This window comes from Nicotiana tomentosiformis, chromosome 1 (genome assembly GCF_000390325.3).
Source record: "Nicotiana tomentosiformis chromosome 1, ASM39032v3, whole genome shotgun sequence".
Taxonomy (NCBI): Eukaryota; Viridiplantae; Streptophyta; class Magnoliopsida; order Solanales; family Solanaceae; genus Nicotiana; species Nicotiana tomentosiformis.
In genome coordinates, this window is record NC_090812.1 from 97,558,045 (window position 1) to 97,580,941 (window position 22,897).

The 22,897-nt window shown below is 40.6% G+C and overlaps 1 protein-coding gene and 1 pseudogene across 1 annotated transcript; one reads left to right on the plus strand and one right to left on the minus strand.

The window, feature by feature from the left end:
- The first annotated feature begins 453 nt into the window (after positions 1 to 453).
- LOC138907347 (uncharacterized) lies at positions 454 to 792 on the plus strand. The gene has a single exon (XM_070197947.1). It carries the CDS (start codon positions 454 to 456, stop codon positions 790 to 792), a length of 339 nt encoding a protein of 112 aa, XP_070054048.1.
- Positions 793 to 8,857: 8,065 nt separating this feature from the next.
- Positions 8,858 to 12,025, minus strand: LOC138907352 (uncharacterized; annotated as a pseudogene).
- Between the last annotated feature and the right edge of the window lie 10,872 nt (positions 12,026 to 22,897).

The window sequence follows — 22,897 nt, forward strand, 5'->3', positions numbered from 1 at the left end:
AGAAAAACAAAGTGATTAAAAGGTTGTTGGTGTATAACATCAACCCATTTGTACTAAGTCACTTTATATTTGAAAGTGATCACTCTAGCAACCCAAGGGGACTAGACGTATGATTCATTATGAATCTGAACCAGTATAAAAACACTCTATGTCATTTACTTTCAGTAATTTCCTTTCTTATACTTAGTTTCGAAAATATCAGTCGACTAGAACGCAAGTTAGTCGACTACCTCGCAAAAGAAAGAATAAATTTTAATTCACCCTCCCCTCTCCCCCCCCCCCTCTTGCACTTTCAATTGGTATAACAGTTAGTCTCACACTTTTTTGCTTAACAACTTGTAAGATAAGATCATGTAAAATCAAGTAACTATTGGAGCACTCTTTCAAGAAGGAACATCGGAAGTCAGGCCACCATATTTCAATGGATAACATCTTTCTTGCTGGAAAGTGCGAATGAAAATATATGCAAAATCTTATGATGTCAAAGTATGGCGCGATATCAAAAAGGGTAACTATCCACTACCAGTAGCAACTCAACCACCCGCTTATCCTAAATATATAGATAAATATACAGACGAGCAAATGGCAGTTGCTCAGGTCAATGCTAAGGCAATAAATTTACTCTATAATGCTATAAGTGGAGAGGAGAATGAAAAAATCTCAAGTTGTGATACAGCCAAAGAAATGTGGGACAAACTAGAAGTCACTTATGAAGGAACCAGCAAAGTGAAAGAAACTCGAATAAACATGTTTGTCCATGATAATGAACTATTCCAGATGAAAGAAGGATAATCCATTAAGGAAATATTTACAAGGTTCAATAAATCATTGGCGATCTAAAAGCCTTTGGTAAACCCTACTCAAGTGGTGATCAAGTTCGAAAATTCTAAGGAGTCTACCTACCCCTTGGCAGACAAAAGTAATCGCACTCGAATCTCAAGATCTAAACAAACTTTCTTATGATGAACTACAAGGAGATTTTATAGCATTCAAGAAGACCCATCTTAAGAAAACAAACCACGAAGAAAAGAAGAAAATAGTTGCCTTCAAAGCTACAACTGAAGGACCTAAAAATGATATTGATGATGACCCATAAGCTCTTGAAGAAGAAATTGCCATGGTATCAAGAAACATGGATGGATTAATGAGAAAGTATAGAAACACAAGAAGGGGAAGGATGCCATACAGGCGAACCAGGCAATATAATGAACAAGACAAGAATGATGGAAAGTGTTATGACTGTGGAAATATGGGCATGTTCAAGTTAAAAGCCCAGATCTTAAAAGAAAAGTCTCCAGAGGATTCAATCAAAACAAATCTTTTGGAAGCTGGAGTAATGAAGACAATTCAGACCACCAAGAAATAGCAAACTTGTGCTTCGTGACCATTTTGGAAAATGACATGAATACATACTCTGGTAGTTGGACCGATGAATATGCATCAGACGATGAATGCAAAGAAGATACTGAAAATTATTTCATGGAAGGAGGTGAAACAAGCGAGGTAAGATCATATAACTTTGATAGATGTAATGAATTGCAGGATATTATTGACCTTACTCTAAAGGAGTCCCAAAAAATATTGAATGAACTAAGGATACTCAATAGAGAAAATAAGGTCTGGGAACTTAAACTTGAAGTCTGTGAAATCGAATGAGATGTACTCCAAGATGAAGTTCAAGAATTGCAGATGCAAGATGAAGTTCAAGAATTGCAAATGCAACTTAATGGAATGCACAAGTCCACCAGCCACAGTTCTGTCAAATCTAATCATGTGACATACAAGTCAACTGTAAAAGAACTGGCTAGAACTAAGACCACAAGTAGTAACACAAGTGGGAAATCGAAAATTAGATCAACCCCTGCGTGTCATTACTGTAACAAAGTTGGTCATACATACTCTTTTTGTGGATTTCATAAATCAAATATTTTAGGATGGATTTGGAAACCCAAAACTAATCCCGATTCAAGTAATACTAACCAACAAGGACCCAAGATAGCTTGGGTACCTAAAAGAAGGTGATAATTTTATTTTGCAGGAACACCACAGAAAGTGTCGCAAAGAAAAATGGTATTTAGACAGTGCGTGTTCCAGTCACATGACGGGTGAAAAAAATCTATTCAAAGAAGTTACAAAAATAAATGGAGGAAATGTCAAATTTGAAGATGATTCAAGAGGAAAGACAGTTAGTACTAGCACAGTTCCATTCAGAAATAATTGCGATATTATTGAAGCATATCTAGTAGATGGACTAAATTACAATCTTCTATGTATTAGCCAACTATATGTCACGACCCAAAATCCGACTAGTCGTGATGCCACCTAACCCACCCGCTAGGTAAGCCACTTAACCACTAACTAATTCCAATAATAATTAATAAAACAATTTAAGTAAAGAATTATCTTAATCTTATACATTCCCCAAGAACTGGTAGTACAAATCATGAGCTTGTAAGATTAGAGTTTACAAAGCGGAACTGAAATAAATACATAGTCTGTTTGAATAGTACATAAACAGAGTTTTACAGATCTAGAGCTACCACGAACAAGAGGCGGCGACAGCCGGGATGCAGGTGCATCTTCAATCCAGCTCCCATCGAACACAGCAACATCAGCAACAAACATTTGCACGCAAGGTGCATAAGTGTAGTATGAGTACAACCAACCCAATGTACTCAATAAGTAACAAACCTAACCTTCGGTTGAAATTAGTGACGAGCTTGTACCAAGGTCGAGTCCCAACTTCAATAACCAACAATAGTTCATAACAACATAAAACAAGTAATACCAGAAGTAACTCAACAATCAAATGTTCAACAAAAACATGATTTCTGAAAATAGTTCTGCCTTTCGAGTACTTCAATGAAAACCTAAATCGTTTACCAGAATTACCAAAATTATGAATAAGTTTGAAAACAATAATTTTCCCAAAATCCTTTCCATAATGAATAAGATATTTCATTTTCTTTCCAGATAACCAGTGTAAAACAAATGCATCACTATGCCCATCTGTCAACATGTGTGAGAAATTATGAATGATGTGATATCGTACAGCATGAGGAAAATACATCTCTATGCCTGTATGTCATGTATGCATATCAATGCAATGCATCTCAGAGATGAACTCACATACTCACACTCTCAGACTACTCAATCTCACTTTCTAGCACTCTCTCTCACTATGCTCAAGGCTCAGCATACTCAATCACTTAGAGTTGTATAATACCTGTTGTGGCGTGCAGCCCGATCCACACACACACATACACACACATACACACACACACACACACACACACACACATATATATATATATATATATATATATATATATATATATATATAGTCGACTGTGCTCACTAGGGATGTGCAGACTCCGGAGGGGCTCCTTCAGCCCAAGCGCTATATTGCTGCGGCGTGCAGCCCGATCCAATATTGTTGCGGCGTGCAACCCGATCCAATATTGTTGCGGCGTGCAACCCGGTCTAATAATATGTATATATAGCCCGAAGGCTTGTCGCGGCGCAACCCGATCCATATAAAATATAATCAATATCATATGCTGCGGCGTGCAGCCCGATCCCAAAATGTCACTCTCACTCAGGCCCTCGGCCTCAGTTAGTCATCAATCTCTCCAGTCTCACTCACGGGCTCACAATGCCATGAAACTAGCCCGACAACAATGATATGATGTATCAATAAACAACAACTGAGACTAAGATATGATATGAATGCATGAATATAACTGAGTACAATATATCAATGAAATCAGTGAGATGACAGCAAGAAACGACCACTATGGGTCCTAACAATATCAGCATAAAGCCTAAACATGATATTTAGCATGATTGACAACTTAACTACTTTATCACATGGTGATAACACAGATATCAACAAAATAGGGCCACTATACAGTGTCTATGGAAACAACGAAATCACAATTCACAGGGTGCACGCCCACACGCCCGTCACCTAGCATGTGCGTCACCTAAATACCAATCACATAACACGTATTTCGGGATTTCATACCCTCAGCACTAAGATTAGAAGAGTTACTTACCTCGAACAAGCCAATTCCAACACCGAGCAAGACAAACAATGCTCCAAAATGCCATCCCACACATTTCGACCTCTGAACGGCTCAAAACTAACCAAAAACAACTCAAATACATCAAACAATGCTAAAGGAACCAATCCCGATCGAAAAGGATCAAATCTTGGATCAAAAGCCCAAAATTGGCCAAAAGCCCAACCCAGGACCGCACCTCGGAACCCGAAAAAATTTACAAAATTTAACAACCCATTCAATTACGAGTCCAACCATACTAGTTTTACTCAAATCCGACTCCAATTCGATGTTCAAAACTCAAAAATTCATATTATGAAACTTTAGGCCCAAACCCCCAATTTCCTCTTTAAATTCACAATCCAATTACCAAAATGAAGGTAGATTCATGAAATATAACCAAAACCGAGTAGATCACACTTACCCCAATTCATATGGTGACATTTTCTTGAAACACCGCCTCAATCCGAGCTTGGAAATGTTAAAATGAAGCCAAAATCGCGAACCATGTATTTATCATTCTACCTAGCACTTTCGCACCTGGAACACATTAGCCGCCTCTGCGGCATCGCTTTTGCGACCAAAATCATGCTTTTGCGGAGAAGCACTGGAGGCCTGCCTTCGCACATGTGGTAAATACCCGCATCTACGCACTCGCAGGTGTGCGCCTAAATATCGCTTCTGCCCTGACAACCGCTTCTGCGCTCAACTCACCGCATTTGCGCCTAAGTAGATGCAAAGCAATCTCTGCTTCTGCGGTACCCTGCTCCCAGCAATATTTCCGCTCCCGCGACCCCTTCGTCATTTCTGTGACCATCGCACCTGTGCAAACTAGTCGCAGGTGCGGTCACACCAGAACCAGCAATAGGAACATTGAAGAAAATGATCTGAAATCAATCCGAAATATGCCCGAGCCTCTCGGGACCCCATCCAAGCATACCAACAAGTCTTGTAACATAATACGGAACTACGCGAAGCCTAAACACACATAACAACATCGGAACGACGAATCACCCTTCAATTCGAATTCAATGAACTTTGAAAGTTCAAACTTCCACAACTGATGCCGAAACCTATCAAATTACGTCCAATTGACCTCGAATTTTGCACTCAAGTCACATTTGACATTACGGACCTACTCCCACTTCTGGTATTGAAATCCGACACCGATATCAAAAAGTCCACTCCTGGTAAAACTTTCCAAAATTCCAACTTTTGCCATTTCGAGCCAAATTCTACTACGGGCCTCCAAACCACAATCCGGACGCGCTACTAAGTCCAAAATCACCCAACGGAGCTAACGAAACCATCAAAACTCCGTTCCAGGTTCAAATTCACAAAAAGTCAAACTTGATCCACTCTCCCAATTTAAAGTTTCAACAATGAAATCCATTCTTTCAATTCGATTCCGAATAACATAAAAATCAAAACCGATGATTCAAATAAGTCATAATGCATCATACGGATCTACCCATGCCCGTAAATTGCCGAGCATAGTGCAAATGCTCAAAACGACCGGTTGGGTCGTTACACTATGTGATTCAGGGTACGAAGTTAAATTCAAGAAAACTGGATGTGCTATTGCAAATGAGGCAGGTATGATTATTCTTCTAGGTAAAAGGTATGGAAACGTCTACATTCTTGATGGAATTAAAAATCTAGATAGTAATATCTATTTAGCATCCATATCTAATGATCTATGGCTATGGCTTAAAAAACTCTGTCACGACCCAAAATTTCCCACCGACGGGACCGTGATAGATCCTAACATTTCACTTGCTAGGCAAGCCAACGTTAGAAAAATCGTTAAACCAATTCCTTATTTCCATTCAGTAAATAAGAAGAATTAACTAAGATGAAATATAATAAATGCGGAATATCATAAAACTGTATTAACTGCTACCACCCGGATCTGGAGTCACAATTCACGAGCATTCTAGAATTTACTACAAGTAATAGTCTGGAGGAAATACAACTGTCTGAATGAAAGAAAACAGTAAGACATAAAAGATAGGCGGGGACTTCAAGGTCGGCGAACGCCGACAGATCTACCTTGAGTCTCCGGACAGCAGACCAGTAGCAAATCTCGATCAACCTGAGCCGGTATCAAAATCTGCACATAAAGTGCAGAGTGTAGCATCAGTACAACCGACCCCATGTACTGGTATGTGTCGAGCATAACCTCGGCGAAGTAGTGACAAGGCTAGGACAAGACACCCACATATAACCTGAACAGTATAATCATGCTAGTGGCAACAACAGTAAATAAAGCAATAACGCAGAAATAATGGGAAGGGGACATACAGTGGAGGAATACAACATAAAGAGTGAGAATAAAGAAAAGACAGAATTAAACAGAAAATCCTTGAATGAATTGAGCAATTAAAACAGCAAAGGAAAACTGCACGGCATCACCCTTCGTGCTTTTACTCTCAACCTCACCAAATAAATAAATAGAACGGCACGGCATCAGCCTTCGTACTTTTACTCTCAACCTCACCAAATAAATAAATAGAATGGCACGGCATCACCTTTCGTACTTTTCACTCTTCCTCACAATATAAATAATGCATGCACGGCATCACCCTTCGTGCTTTACACTCTTCCTCACTATATAAATAATGCATGCACGGCATCACCCTTCGTGCTTTACACTCTTCCTCACAATATAAATAATGCATGCACAGCATCACCCTTCGTGCTTTACACTCCTCCTCACCAATCACAAAATCAATAACAATGGATAGATAAGAGTATCACAAAGAAACCAGTATTTTACCCATAATCAATAGCACAATGTAATCTCAACCTTGAATCAATATTCGAAAGTTACCAAATCTCAGTGAAACCAGATATGAGTCACGCATTATTTCAAATAACCCGATAAGCATGGATAGTAGAATTTAAGGCTACAAAATAGACAAGAATAGAATTTCTTTTCAAATACCAAATATCAGTGAAACCAGATATGAGTCACGCATCATTTCAAATAACCCGATAAGCATGGATAGTATAATTTAAGGCTACAAAATAGACAAGAATAGAATTTCACTCGCATGCTATGACTCGAATTCGATGCATAGATGCTCATCACCTCACCTATACATCGTATTTGACAACTAAACACGTAGCAAATGAACACATAATACCTATTCCCTCAAGCCAAAGTTAGACACGACACTTAGCTCGCTTCGAAGGCCATTTAATTCTCAATCACAGCTTTTTCTTTGGAATTCACCTCCAAACCACTCGTATCTATTCAAAAATGAATCAATAATATCAATTATACCTAAAGTAATCAATTATTTTTCATAAATTAAATTTCCAAAACCCGAGGTTCGGACCAAAATCCTTTTACCCATTCACCCCCGAGCCCGAATATGTAATTAGTTTTGGAATCCGACCTCAAATTGAGGTCTAAATCCCCAAATTTCCGAAATCCCTAGTTTCTACCCTAACCCCTAATTCTACCATAAAAACTCTAGATTTTAGGTTGCAAATTCAATAAATGTAATGGGTAATTGAAAGAAAATGATTTAGAATCACTTACCAACAATTTGGGGAAGAAATGGCTCTTGAAAAATCGCCTCTCACCGTTTGGTTTTTGAGAAAATGAATTTTTGGCTAAAAGCCCGTTTTTGGATTCAGTTAAGTGCTGGGCGACAGTGTTCATCGCGTTCGCGAGACCACTGTCGCGTTCGCGAAGGGTACTGGCTACCAAGCCTATGCGCTTGCAAGACCCAACTAGCATTCGTGATGGTTACTCCCCCCTGGCCTTTGCGTTCGCGAGGCATTGCTTGCGTTCGCGATGAAGGAACGGTTGACTCCCCCTCCCCAATGCCTAACACTATGCGTTCGCGATAAGCTTGTCGCGTTAGCGAAGGGTAACGCCCCAATCGCTTCATGTTCGTGACCAAGCCTTCGCATTCGCGAAGAAAAAATCTTCAGCTGCCCAGTTTACTCTTCGCGAGAGTACCTTCGCGAACGCGAAGAAGGACATGCCAGAACACTTGCTGCAGCAAAAATACCAGATTTCCAAAGTCCAAAACATCCCGTGGCCTATCCGAAACTCACCCGAGCCCTCGGGGCTCCAAACCAAACATGCACACAAGTCTAAAAACATCATACGAACTTGCTCGCGTGATCAAATCGCCAAAATAACACCTAGAACTACGAATTTAGCACCAAATCAAATGAAATTCTCAAGAACACTTTAAAATTTCTATTTTCTCAACTGGACGTCCGAATCACGTCAAATCAACTCCGTTTCTCACCAAATTTCACTGACAAGTCTTAAATATCATAATGAACCTGTAGCGGGCTCCGAAACCAGAATACGGACCCGGCACTAACAATGCCAAACATCAATCAATTCTTAAAAACAAATAAATTTTTAGACTTTTACTTTTCATCATAAATTCATAACTTGAGCAAGGGACCTCCTAATTGGATTCCGGGCATACGCCCAGGTCCCATAATTCGATACGGACCCACCAGGATCGTCAAAATACGAATCTGGGCCTGTTTACCAAAAACGTTGACCGAAGTCAACTAAAATCAACTTTTAAGGCATAAATTCTTATTTTTATCAATTTTCAACACAAAAGTTTTCCAGAAACCTGCCCGGACTACGCACGCAAATTGAGAAGGGTAAAAGTGAGATTTTTAAGGCTTAAGAGCATAGATTCGAGTTCTAAAACATAAGATGACCTTTTGGGTCATCACATTCTCCACCTCTAAAATAACCGTTCGTCCTCGATCCGAAATAGAAAAGTACATGGGCTGGTGAAAAGGTGGGGATATCTACTCCGCATATCGGACTCGGACTCCCAAGTAGCTGCCTCAATAGGCTGACCTCTCCACTGCACTCGAACTGAAGGGTAACTCTTTGATCTTAACTGGCAAACTTGCCGGGCTAGAATTGCCACCAGCTCCTCCTCGTAAGTCAAATCCTTGTCCAACTGGACAGAGCTGAAATCTAACACATGGGACGGATCGCCGTGATACTTTCGAAGCATGGACACATGGAATACCGGATGAACATCTGCTAAACTAGGTGGAAACGCAAGCCTGTAAGCCACCTCTCCCACTCTCTCCAGAATCTCAAAAGGTCCGATATACCTAGGGCTCAATTTGCCCTTCTTTTCGAACCTCATTACACCTTTCATGGGTGATACCCGAAGTAACACTCTCTCTCAGACCATGAATGCAACATCACGAACTCTACGGTCGGCATAACTCTTCTGCATGGACTGAGCTGTGTGAAGTTGATCCTGAATAATCTTTACCTTATCCAAGGCATCATGTACTAAGTCTGTACCCAACAACCGAGCCTCTCCCGGCTCGAACCACCCAACTGGCGACTAACACCGCCTACCATATAATGCCTCATAGGGAGCCATCTGAATGCTCGACCGGTAGCTGTTGTTGTAGGCGAACTCTGCAAGGGGACAAGAACTGATCCCATGATCCTCCGAAGTCTAGAACACAAGAGCGGAGCATATCCTCCAAGATCTGAATGGTACGCTTGGACTGTCCGTCCATCTGAGGATGAAATGATGTGCTCAACTCAACCCACGTACCTAACTCACGCTGAACTGCCCTTCAAAAGTGCGAGGTAAACTGTGCACCTCGATCAGAAATGATAGACACGGGCACACCGTGAAGACGGACGATCTCACGAATGTAAATCTCTGCCAACCGCTTTGATGAATAGGTAACTACCACATGAATGAAATGCACTGACTTAGTCATCCTGTCCACAATGACCCAAACTACATCGAACATCCTCTGAGTCCGTGGGAGTCCAACAACAAAATCCATAGTGATACGCTCCCACTGCCACTCAGGAATTTCCAACCTCTGAAGTAAACCACCAGGTCTCTGATGCTCACACTTTACCTGCTGGCAATTTAGGCACCGAGATACATAGGCAACTGTGTCCTTCTTCATTCGCCTCCACCAATAATAATGCCTCAAGTCCTGATATATCTTGGCGACGCCCGGAGGAATAGAATACCGGGAACTATGGGACTTTTCAAGGATCAACTCACGAAGTCTATCCACATTAGGCACACAAATATGACCCTGCATCCTCAAAACTCTGTCATCTCCAACAGTAACCTGCTTGGCACCACCGTGCTGCACTGTGTCTCTAAGGACAAGTAAATGCGGATCGTCATCCTGCCGATCTCTGATGCGCTCAAACAAAGAAGATCGAGCGATTGTACAAGCTAGAACATGGCTGGGATCAGAAATATCTAACCTCACGAACTAGTTGGCCAAGGCCTGAACATCTAATGCAAGTGGTCTCTCACCAACTGGAATATATGCAAGGCTACCTATATTGACTGACTTTCTACTCAAAGCGTCGGCCACCACGTTGGCCTTCCCGGGATGATACAATATGGTGATATCATAATCTTTCAATAGCTCCAGCCACCTCCTCTGCCTCAAATTGAGTTCCTTTTGCTTGAAAAAATACGGCAAGCTCCGATGATCAGTGAATACCTAACATGGCATGCCGTAAAGGTAGTGCCTCTAAATCTTCAGCGCGTGAACAATGGCTGCCAGCTCTAGATCATGAATAGGGTAATTCTTCTCGTGAACCTTCAGCTGCCGTGAAGAATATGCAATAACCTTACCACTCTGCATCAATACCGCACCCAGACCAATACGAGATGCATCACAATATACTGTATTAGATCCTGAACCTGTGGGTAACACCAACACCGGTGTCGTGGTCAAAGCAATCTTGATCTTCTGAAAGCTCACTTCACACTCGTCTGACCACTTGAACGGGGCACCCTTCTGGGTCAATCTGGTAAACGGGGCTGCTATGGATGAAAACCCCTCCACAAATCGACGGTAATAGCCCGCCAAACCCAGGAAACTACGGATTTCTGTAGCTGATGTGGGTCTAGACCAATTCTGGACTGCCTCAATCTTCTTAGGATCCACCTGAATACCCTTTACTGATACAACGTGACCCAAGAGAGCAACTGAACTCAACCAAAACTCGCATTTTGAGAACTTTGCATATAACAGGCTGTGTTTCAGAGTCTGAAGAACGATCCGAAGGTGCTGCTCATGCTCCTCTCGACTGTGGGAGTAGATCAAGATATCATCAATAAACACAACCACAAAGGAATCCAAGTAGGGTTTGAACACCCGGTTCATCAAATACATGAATGCTGCTGGGGCATTTGTCAGCCCAAATAACATCACTAGAAACTCATAATGCCCACACCGAGTCTAAAAAGCTATCTTAGGAACATCGGATTCCCTAATCCTCAACTGATGGTAGCCAGATCTCAAATCAATCTTTGAAAACACCTTGGGACCCTGAAGCTGATCAAATAAATCATCAATCCTCAGCAATGGATACTTATTCTTGATGGTGACTTTGTTCAACTACCGATAATCTATACACATCCTCATAGATCCATCTTTCTTCTTCACAAACAACACAGGTGCCCCCCCCCCCAGGGCGAGACACTAGGTCTAATGAAGCCCTTATCAAGCAAATCTTGCAACTGCTCCTTCAATATTTTCAACTCTGGCTGGGCCATGCGATATGGCGGAATGGAAATAGGCTGAGTGCTCGGAGCCAAATCAATGCAGAAATCAATATCCCTGTCGGGTGGCATCCCCGGCAGGTCTGTAGGAAACACCTCTGGAAACTCACGAACTACCGGCACCGAATCTATGGAAGGAACCTCCGCACTAGGATCGTGGACATAAGCCAAATAAGCTAGACACCCCTTCTCGACCATATGCTGAGCCTTCACATATGAGATAACCCTGCTAGCAGAATGGCCAAGATTTCCTCTCCACTCTAATCGAGGCAACCCCTGCAAGGCTAAGGTCACTGTCTTGGTGTGATAATCTAATATAGCATGATAAGGTGACAGCCAATCCATACCCAGTATGACATCAAAATCAACCATGTCGAGAAGTAGGAGATCTACATGAGTCTCAAGACTCCCAATGGTGACCACACATGAACGATAAACACGATCTACAATAATAGTATCTCCCACTGGTGTGGACACATACACATGAGCACTTAAAGAATCACAGGGCACAACCAAATAGGAAGTAAAATAGGATGACACATAGGAGTAAGTAGATCTCGGATCAAATAGAACTGAAGCACCTCTACTGCAAACTGAAACAGTACCTGTGATAATAGCGTCAGATGACTCAGCCTCAGGCCTGGCTGGAAAAGCATAACACCGGGGCTGGGCCCCACCACCCTGAACTACGTCCCTGGGACGGCCTCTAGCTGGCTGGTCTCCACCTCTAACGGCCTGACCTCCACCTCTAACAGTCTGGCCTCTACCTCTGGCTGCCGACCCCTGCCTCTGGCTGGCTGAGTAGGTGGTGCAGCAACTGGTGTCGGGACCATGGCACGCGAACTCTGATGCTGTGAGCTGCCCGTTACTCGAGGGCAAAATCTAGCAATGTGCCTCGGATCATCACAAGTATAAAATAACTTCGGCTACTGTGACTGCTGACCCTGAAGCTGGCCCGGTCGACCTGAATTACCACCTTGATAACTCTGGAGTGGAGGTTCACTAATAGGAGCTGGTGGTGCACTGTAGGCTAGCAGGTCAGAATAATGCATCTGAGGGCCACGACCACCTGAGGCACCGTGGGATGCCTGGAGCGCTGAATGAAATGGCCTGGGAGGATGGCCTCTACCGAAAGTACTCCTGCCTCTAGGTGAGGCACCTCTGAACTCACCAGAATGACGAGGTCTCTTGTCAGACCCCTGACCTCCCCGAGTAAGAACCAGTTCGACTTGTCTGGCGACATTAGCAGCCGCCTGAAAATAAATCTCACTCCCATTCAACTTATCCATCTGCAATCTGATAGGTTGAGAAATTCCATCAATAAACCTCCTCACCCTCTCTCTCTCTCTCTCTCTCTCGGTGGGAAGAAGAAGAATAGCATGAAGGGCCAAATCCACAAAACGGGTCTCATACTGAGTAACATTCATACTGCCCTGCTGGAGACGCTCAAACTGACGGCGACGCTCCTCTCTCAATGTGATAGGCAAACACTTCTCTATGAAGAGCTGATAGAACTGGTCCCAAGTAAGAGCAGGCGACCCAGCTGGTCTGGTCAACAAGTAATCTCTCTACCATTTCTTGGCGGAACCAGTCATCTGAAATGCAGCAAAATCGACCCCATTGGTCTCCACTATACCCATGTTCCATAGAACCTCGTGACAGCTGTCAAGATACTCCTCCAGCCTGAGAGACTGCTGGAGCCACGGGAAATGCGCCATTATGGTCCACACTCTCCATAAGGCCCACCAAATGGACCAAAGCATCCTGAAGTATTGGGGTTGCAATGAACCTCTCCGGAACCTGAGCTGGTCCGGCAGGAATAGTCTGGGCTGGAACCTCCTCGTCAAGCTCTATCTGAGGCTCCACTACTGGAGCTGCTGCTCGGGCCCTAGGCTGAGCCCTGCCCCTACCTCGGCCTCTGGCACGGCCTCGGCCTCAACCTCTGCCCCACGTAGGAGCTGTCACTGGAGGCTCTGGTTGCTGCTCAACTGAAGAAGCGGTACGTGTTCTCTCCATCTACGAGAGAATAAGAGTAGGAGAGTTCAATTAGTATTGAGAAAGCAAAATCGCACGGCATAGAAGAATAGAAGTGAAACTTGCTACTAAACTTCATAGCCTTTGGAAGATAAGCATAGACGTCTCCGTGTCGATCCTCCAGACTCTACTAAGCTTGCTCGTGAATCGTGAGACCTAAGCAACCTAGGGCTCTAATACCAACTGTCACGACCCGAAATTTCCCACCGACGGGAGCGTGATGGCGCCTAACATTTCACTTGCTAGGCAAGCCAACGTTAGAAAAATCGTTAAACCAATTCCTTATTTCCATTCAGTAAATAACAAGAATTAACTAATATGAAATATAATAAGTGCGAAATATCATAAAACTGTATTAACTGCTACCACCCGGATCTGGAGTCACAATTCAAGAGCATTCTAGAATTTACTACAAGTAATAGTCTGAATGAAATACAACTGTCTAAATGAAAGAAAATAGTAGGACATAAAAGATAGACGGGGACTTCAAGGTTTGCGAACGCCGACAGATCTACCTTGAGTCTCCGGACAACGGACCAGTAACAAATCTCGATCAACTTGAGCCGGAATCAAAATCTGCACAAAAAATGCAGAGTGCAGCATCAATACAACCGACCCCATGTACTGGTAAGTGTCGTGCCTAACCTCGGTGAAGTAAAGACGAGGCTAGGACAAGACACCCACATATAACCTGAACAGTATAATCATGCTAGTGGCAACAACAGTAAATAAAGCAATAACGCAGAAATAATGGGAAGGGGACATACAGTGGGGGAATACAACATAAAGAGTGAGAATAATGAAAAGACGGAATTAAACAGAAAATCCTTGAACGAATTGAGCAATTAAAACAGCAAAGGAAAACTACACGGCATCACCCTTCGTGCTTTTACTCTTAACCTCACGAAATAGATAAATAGAACGGCACGACATCACCCTTCATGCTTTTACAACCTCACCAAATAAATAAATAGAACGGCACGGCATCACCCTTCGTGCTTTTCACTCTTCCTCACAATATAAATAATGCATGCACGACATCACCCTTCATGCTTTACACTCTTTCTCACAATATAAATAATGCATGCACGGCATCACCCTTCGTACTTTACACTCTTCCTCACCAATCACAAAATCAATAACAACGGATAGATAAGAGTGTCACAAAGAAACCAGTATTTTACCCATAATCAATAGCACAATGTAATCTCAACCTTGAATCAATATTCGAAAGTTACGAAATCTTAGTGAAACCAGATATGAGTCACCCATCATTTCAAATAACCTGATAAGCATGGATAGTAGAACTTAATACTACAAAATGGACAAGAATAGAATTTCACTCGCATTCTATGACTCGACAACGACGCATAGATGCTCGTCACCTCACCTATACATCATGTTTGACAACTAAACATTTAGCAAATGAACACATAATACCTATTCCCTCAAGGCAAAGTTAGACACGACACTTACCTCGCTCCGAAGGCCACTTAATTCTCAATCACATCTTTTCCTTTGGAATTCACCTCCAAACCACTCGTATCTATTCAAAAATGACTCAATAATATCAATTATTGTTAAAGGAATCAATTATTTTTCATAAATTAAATTTTCCAAATTTTCCTCCAAAAAGTCAAAAAATCGACCCCGGGCTCGCTTGGTCAAAACCCGAGGTTCGGACCAAAATACTTTTATCCATTCACCCCCGAGCCCGAATATGTAGTTAGTTTTGGAATCCGACCTCAAATTGAGGTCTAAATTCCCAAATTCTCGAAATCCCTAGTTTCTACCCTAACCCCTAATTCTACCATAAAAACTCTAGATTTTAGGTTGAAAATTCAAGAAATATAATGTGTAATTGAAAGAAAATAGTTTAGAATTACTTACCAATAATTTGGGAAAGAAATGGCTCTTGAAAAATCGCCTCTCACCGTTTGGTTTTTGAGAAAATGAATTTTTGACTAAAATCCCGTTTTTGGATTCTGTTAAGTGCTGGGCGACAGTGTTCAACGCGTTCGCGAGAGCACTGTCGCATTCACGAAGGGTACTGGCTGTCAAGCCTACACGTTCGCGAGTCCCAGCTTGCGTTCGCGGTGGTTACCCCTGGGGGCCTTTGTGTTCGCGAGGCATTGCTCGTGTTCGCGATGAAGGAACGGCTGACTCCCCCTCCCCAATGCCTAACACTACGCGTTCGCGATGGGCTTGTTGCATTCGCGAAGGGTAACGCCCCCATCGCTTCGCGTTTGCGACCAAGCCTTCGCGTTCGCGAAGAAGAAATCTTCAGCTACCTAGTTTACTCTTCGTGTTCGCGAGAGTACCTTCGCGAACGCGAAGAAGGACATGCCAGAACACCTGCTGCAGCAAAAATACCAGATTTCCAAAGTCCAAAATATCTCGTGGCCTATCCAAAACTCACCCGAGCCCTCGGGGCTCCAAACCAAACATGCACACAAGTCTTAAATATCATAATGAACCTGTAATGGGCTGCTGAACCATAATACGGACCCGACACTAACAATGCCAAACAGCAATCAATTCTTAAAAACAAATAAATTTTCAGACTTTTAATTTTTATCAAAAATTCATAACATGAGCTAGGGACCTCCGAATTCGATTACGGGCATACGCCCATGTCCCATAATTCGATACGGACCCACCTGGACCGTCAAACACGGATCCGGGCCTGTTTACCAAAAATATTGACCGAAGTCAACTAAAATCAATTTTTAAGACATAAATTCTTATTTTCATCAATTTTCAACATAAAAGCTTTCCAGACTCCTGCCTGGACTGCGCACGCAAATCGAGGAGGGTAAAATGAGATTTTTAAGGCTTAAGAGCGCAGATTTGAGTTCTAAAATATAAAATGACCTTTTGGGTCATCACAAACTCGTTCATGCAAGCATGCATCTTATTGAAAAGCTCTCTAAGCATGACTTAGTTATTGGTCTTCCTAAGCTAATTTTTTCTAGAAATCATGTATGTGATGCTTGTCAAATTGGTAAACAAACTAGAAACTCTTTCAAAATCAAGGACATTGTGTATACTTCCAGGCCTCTACAATTGCTTCACATGGATCTGTTTGGACCTACTAGAACTGCAAGCATTGGAGGTAAACGATATGCTTTCGTTATTGTTGATGACTGACTACTCACACTTTATATGGGTGATTTTCTTATCTCATAAAAATAAAGCATTGAAATTTTTTGATATTTTCTGTAAAACAGTTGAACGAGGAAAGGGGATTCTTATAGCAACTATCCAAAGTGATCATGGAGGAGAATTTGAAAGCAGAGTTTTTGAAGAATTCTGCAACGATCAAGGATACACTCATAATTTCTCAGCACCAAGATCACCACAGCAAAAATGGAGTGGTTGACCGTAAGAATAGAATTTTGCATGATATGGAAAGAACCATGCTACTAGAACATTCTCTCCCAAATCATTTCTGGGCAGAAGCAGTTAGAACAACTTGTCACATTCTCAACAGGTGTTTGATTCGACCCATGTTGAAGAAAACTCCATACGAATTATGGAAAGGTAAGAAACCCAATATTGGATAATTTCATCCTTTTGGAAGCACATGTTTTGTCCGCAATAATAGCAAGGACAATATTGGTAAGTTTGATCCAAGGAGTGATGAAGGTATATTTCTGGGCTACTCGAACAACAATAGATCTTTTAGAATCTATAATAAGCGTACCCTATGTGTAGAGGAATCAGTTCAAGTTATTTTTTATGATAATAACTCTATGACCGAGAAAGGATATTTTATAGGTAATGAAGAGATCAGCCAAATAAGCCAAATAATAGTGAACAGAAGACTTCAGAAGAAACTACTGACAAAATGACTGAAATCCCACAGTCGACTAATGAAGGCATAAATGAGCACGATCAACCTCAGAACGAGTCAACTGATCAACGTACGGAAACAGTACCAAACGAGTGGAGAAGCGAACCAGAATATTCTCAGAAGTTCGTCATTGGAAATCCAACTGATGGAATGAAAACAAGAGGAGCTTTAAAGAAAAAGGCCAACATCGCACTCATATCTCAAATAGAGCCAAAAAAAAGTTGACGAAGCCTTAAAAGACTCAAGTTGGGTTCACGCAATGCAAGAAGAACTTGATCAATTTGATAAAAATCAAGTATGGACATTGGTGCCCAAACCAACAAATACAGCAATCATAGGAACCAAATGAGTATTCAGAAGCAAACTGAATGAAGAAGGTAAAGTTATCCGGAATATAGTAAGGTTAGTTGCTCAGGATTACTCTCAACAAAAAGGAGTTCACTATGATGAAACATTTGCTCTGGTAGCACGGTTAGAATCTATTCATATTTTATTAGCATATGCTTCTTTTAAAGGTTTTAAACTTTTTCAAATGGATGTTAAAAGTGCATTTTAAATGGCTTCATTGATGAGGAGGCTTATGTTAAACAACCTCCCGGTTTTGAAAATTCACAGTTTCCTTATCATGTGTTTAAGTTGACTAAGGCTCTCTATGGGCTAAAGCAAGCACCTAGAGCCTGGTATGAAAGACTAATCTCATTTTTGGTTAGTCATGGATTTTCAAGAGGTATGATTGACACTACTCTCTTTATCAAGACATCATCGTCTAGAAACCTCATTATTCAAGTGTATGTTGATGATATTATATTTGGAAGTACTAACCCTATTTTATGCAAGGAATTCTCACATCTCATACAAAGTGAGTTTGAAATGAGCATGATGGGAGAATTAATTTTCTTCCTTAGACTCAAAATTCATCAATCAGATGAAGGGATCTTTATTTGTCAGACAAAATACACAAAAGAGCTAATTCAAAAATTCGGAATGGATAATGCCAAGGCAATTGGGACTCCCATGAGTCCAGCTACAACTCTTGTCAAAGATGAAGAAGGAAAATTAGTTGATGAATCAAGATATCTTGGAATGATCGGATCTCTACTCTATTTAACTATGAGTCGTCCTGATGTAATGTTTAGTATATGCATATGTGCCAAGTTCCAAGCAGCTCCAAAGGAGTCACATTTAACTGTTGTGAAGCGAATTATTAGATACCTTATTGGAACTACTTCACATGGATTTTGGTATCCACGTCTTAACAGTTTTAAGCTCGAAGGTTTTTCATATGGAGATCTTGTCGATGATAAAGATGACAGGAAAAATACAAGTGAAACATATCAATTGCTTGGCAAATCACTTATATCCTAGAGCAATAAGAAACAGGGATCAATTGCATTGTCTACAGTTGAAGCTGAATACATTGCCATTGGGCAATGTTGTGCTGAACTACTTTGGATGATTCATCAGTTAACTAATTATGATCTCTCGTTTAAACTTGTTAACATTTTCTGTGATAATTTCAGTGGTATACGTCTTTCTAAAAACCTTGTGCATCATTCTAGAGTAAAGTATATAGATCACTTAAAGATGGTATCAAAAGTAGAGCAGTCTAGAATAATACGCTGACCTAACACAAGAGACTCAATTTTATCAAATTTCTTAGAGCGGAGATTTACATAGAACATGCAAACTAAGTCTTCATAGACTTTTGGAGGGGTTAGGGCAAAGAAATTTTTCCAACCTTGAAAAGTGAAGAAGTCTTTTACCTTGTAGTTTAAGGCTTCCATCTCTTCCAAATTGACGAGACTAAATCGACATGACTAACGGGGCAGAGAAAGGAAAGAGACGTGACTGATTGATTCAGCTTCCAGCTCGATAAGCAAAAAAGGCGAAAAGAAAATCTAAAAACGGAGGAGCATAATTAATGCAACAAACAATCAAAGTAATAAAAGACTTTTTTTTTTACCAAAAGCTAATTTGATATGCAATCTTTCAAGTAAAACAAAAATTAATAACAAAAATTAAAACCTTATTTAGAAAAGGTAATAATGTCAAGTAATTCCCTAAGGGTTTAAAACCTATCCTCTAGAGGAAGCTTAGTAAAAATAGTTGCACTGCTTTGTTTAAGAACTCTTGGCCTGATGATTTTGGGGTGTCTTTTGAACAAGCCAAGGAATGTCTTGTTGATTCCCTATCTGATCCCTTTCCAAATCAATTAGGGCCAAGTGACATCAATTTTGAAACCCGTATTCTTGTCCACATTGTTGCCGCAACTATTCTCCCCATAACTGGTTCCTACTCCACTCTGTCTCAAAGGGACACCTTTATGGTCATCTATCTTCTTACCAAGCACAAGGAGAAACTATCCTCCTGGTAATAAATTTCATGATTGAATGTGTTGAATGTAAGGCCCTGTTAAAAATTTTCTAATGATTTAAGATTTTAAAGTGCGCCTGCGGTATTTGGGAATAACGTATTTGAGTATTAAAGGAGACCTATCGGATAGAGCCATATCATTTTGGAATAAAAATTATGTTTAAGGTGTGTTGGAACATACTATAGAGTTTTGTGAATGGCAAGAAGTAGTGTGGAACAAGCTGGATACATTAAGTGGAAAGGATGTCTCAATTCACACAAGGTCCTACTTCAAACGCATGCTGCTACCAAACTATAAAGACGTAGGAGGTGATCTACCTATCAAATTAAATCCTTTGAGTCTAGTTTCCAATTCATCAAACCATTCATCATTTAGATATTTCTATATAACGTTATGGACATATTACCGGACCTATGTCATATGCGTACCCAGATGTGCGGCTGGGCTTATTAGAGGGTATTCTGCCTCAGGTGCGTGACCAGGTGTGCGATCGCGCACGTAGGATCCCATTAAATACCCTCCAAGGCTGGGTAGAGAGAGAGGTTAAGTCATTTCTTGAGATAAAACTGATATTTTTAGAGTGAAAGAGTTCCCTAGAGTGAGAAAGTGTTCCTCAATAATTGTTCTTCAATTCTTGCTCAAATCTTGGAACATTAACAAGGAAAACCCACAAGATCTTCATCTAATAGGTATTCTACTCCCTAGCCCTAAATTTCGGGATTTGGATTAAAAGTAGGTAATAAGGAGTATGATTCTTGGGTGTGAGAGTATTATCTATACATGTATGTACAAATAAGATTTGTGGGAAGATTGTTGAGCTCAAATGGGTAAAGATTAGGTTGTGAAGTGAATGAAATCTTGTAGAAGAACCTTATAGTCAAATTTGCATACCAAGTGTTTGATGAAATGCTAAAATGAGATGAAACCGTGAATTTTTTCTTAATTTGTGTTCAATTTTGTTATGTCTCAAAATAGATTGGGATTGCTAGAATTTTCGGAATATTATAGTAATTTAAGAAAAGCTCAAGGCGAGGTATGTTGGCTAAACTACTCTTTTAGAAATGAATTCCATGATCTTCCCGTAAGTGTCATGTATTGTTGGCTTAAGTTCCTAATTCCCATCTTTCGAGTTGTTTCTAATAAATTCGATTATCCCGAGTAAGCAAAGTGTCGAGAATTATATATTCAAAATGTGTTCCGAATGTTCCTATCACATTATTATCCTTCGGGAATGTGTTCAAGAATGATATGTGTATTAAAATATTATGGCTTTGAGTCGTGTTTCAAATAAAAGCTAGTATGCCAAATTGTGTGAGACAAACTCAATATGCCTAAGACTCTTAATTGCTCATATGTGTACCTAAAGTATTGATTGGAAATGTTTTATTGCTGGTAATCTATAAAGATGGTTGGAAGCAAAATAAGTGAATTGGGGATATAAAGTGTGGCCAAGGTGCCAAGAGTAAAATTTATACTTGTGGCCAATGGTTCCAATGAAATGAGATGATGTGAGAAAGATTATGAAATGAGCTTTGATTCAACTGTTCCAAAATTATTTTGAAAATAGAATTGCCTAAAAGCTTATGTACTCAAATGATGCCCATATGTGATTGTTTTAACTAATACTATGCTTTTTGAGTATTTTCAATGTGTTTTGCATTCTTATATATTCGTTAGTGGAAATTGTGTATTGCCCTTTTTGGGGAAAAGTATTTCAAGAATAAATGGTATGTTACTTCTTTATGATTTTAATTTGCGCATCGATTGCCAAATCATTTTACACCATTTCTTGGAAAGAAATCTATTGTGATTAAATTGTTCGTTTCTAATGAACTTAAAGTTGTGATTTCTGAAATATTATATATGTTAATATTTATGACGATGATACATGAGAGGGAAGAAATGAAAGTGTAGAATATCAAATACGGCCACCGTGCCTTGAATAAAGAATCTTGTGAATGGCCAAAAGAGCCAAGGGAATATTGTTGTTGTTATTGGTTGAAAATACTAGTGGAGATTCATACAATGTGAAAGATGATGAGGTAAATACATTTGTACCTATGTTACCTTTGTGTGCAAAAGTAAAAATAATATTTTTGGGAAGTATCATTAGCAAACCGAGGAAGGGTGGGTTGTAACAACCCACACCTAAAACTACATGTGCCGGTGTAGGAGTGGATTGTGATTATTCTCCCTATTTGGGATAAGATTGATGGGTTGATATTATTCTCCTTCATTGGGATGAAACTGGTAATAATTGTGGATTAGAAAAGTCAACCCACATGGCATATGTGGGAAGGCGGCCTAGCCGATCGGGTGGAGATCGGACGCCATGTTGCGCATATGGTGGTACTACTCTTGGTAACACTTTTCTTTCGCATCACACGTCGAACCACATTGTTCAATGGGAGATAGCCTAGCCGATCGGGCGTGATCGGACCTCGTGCTACAAACATGGTGGTGTATCGGTGCTAATGATCTCCCAACCAATAATATATATATATATATATATATATATATATATATATATATATATATATATATATATTAATTTCGTATTTGGAAAATTGTTATGTTTTAACTGGACATTTCGATATGGTTGATTGTGACTTGTTGTTTCTATGATTTTCCCTTTCTTATATTGGCATTCTATTTTGAAAGAGGACAGTTAGCTTTACATACTAGTACTATTTCATATGTACTAACGTTCCTTTTGCCGGGGGCGCTGCATCTTCAATGGATGCAGGTGGTTCATAAGCGGGTAACTTTGGTCCTCGTTAGCAGTTATACCCTATTCAGTAGGTTTTGGTGAGCCCTACTCTATTTCGGGCCTAATATCATTTGATGTTGTACTTTGTGTTTTGAGGTATAGTCGGGACCTTGTTGCCGGCATTTTCATATTACTATTTTGTTGTACTTAGAGGCTCCGTAGACAGGTTGTGGGTTGTGTTTGATGTTGGAAATTGAACTAGAGATGTTGCTATTTGGAAAA

Excerpts from the sequence above, each read along its gene's own strand:
- LOC138907347 (XM_070197947.1), top strand. The coding sequence starts at position 454 with ATGAAAATATATGCAAAATCTTATGATGTCAAAGTATGGCGCGATATC.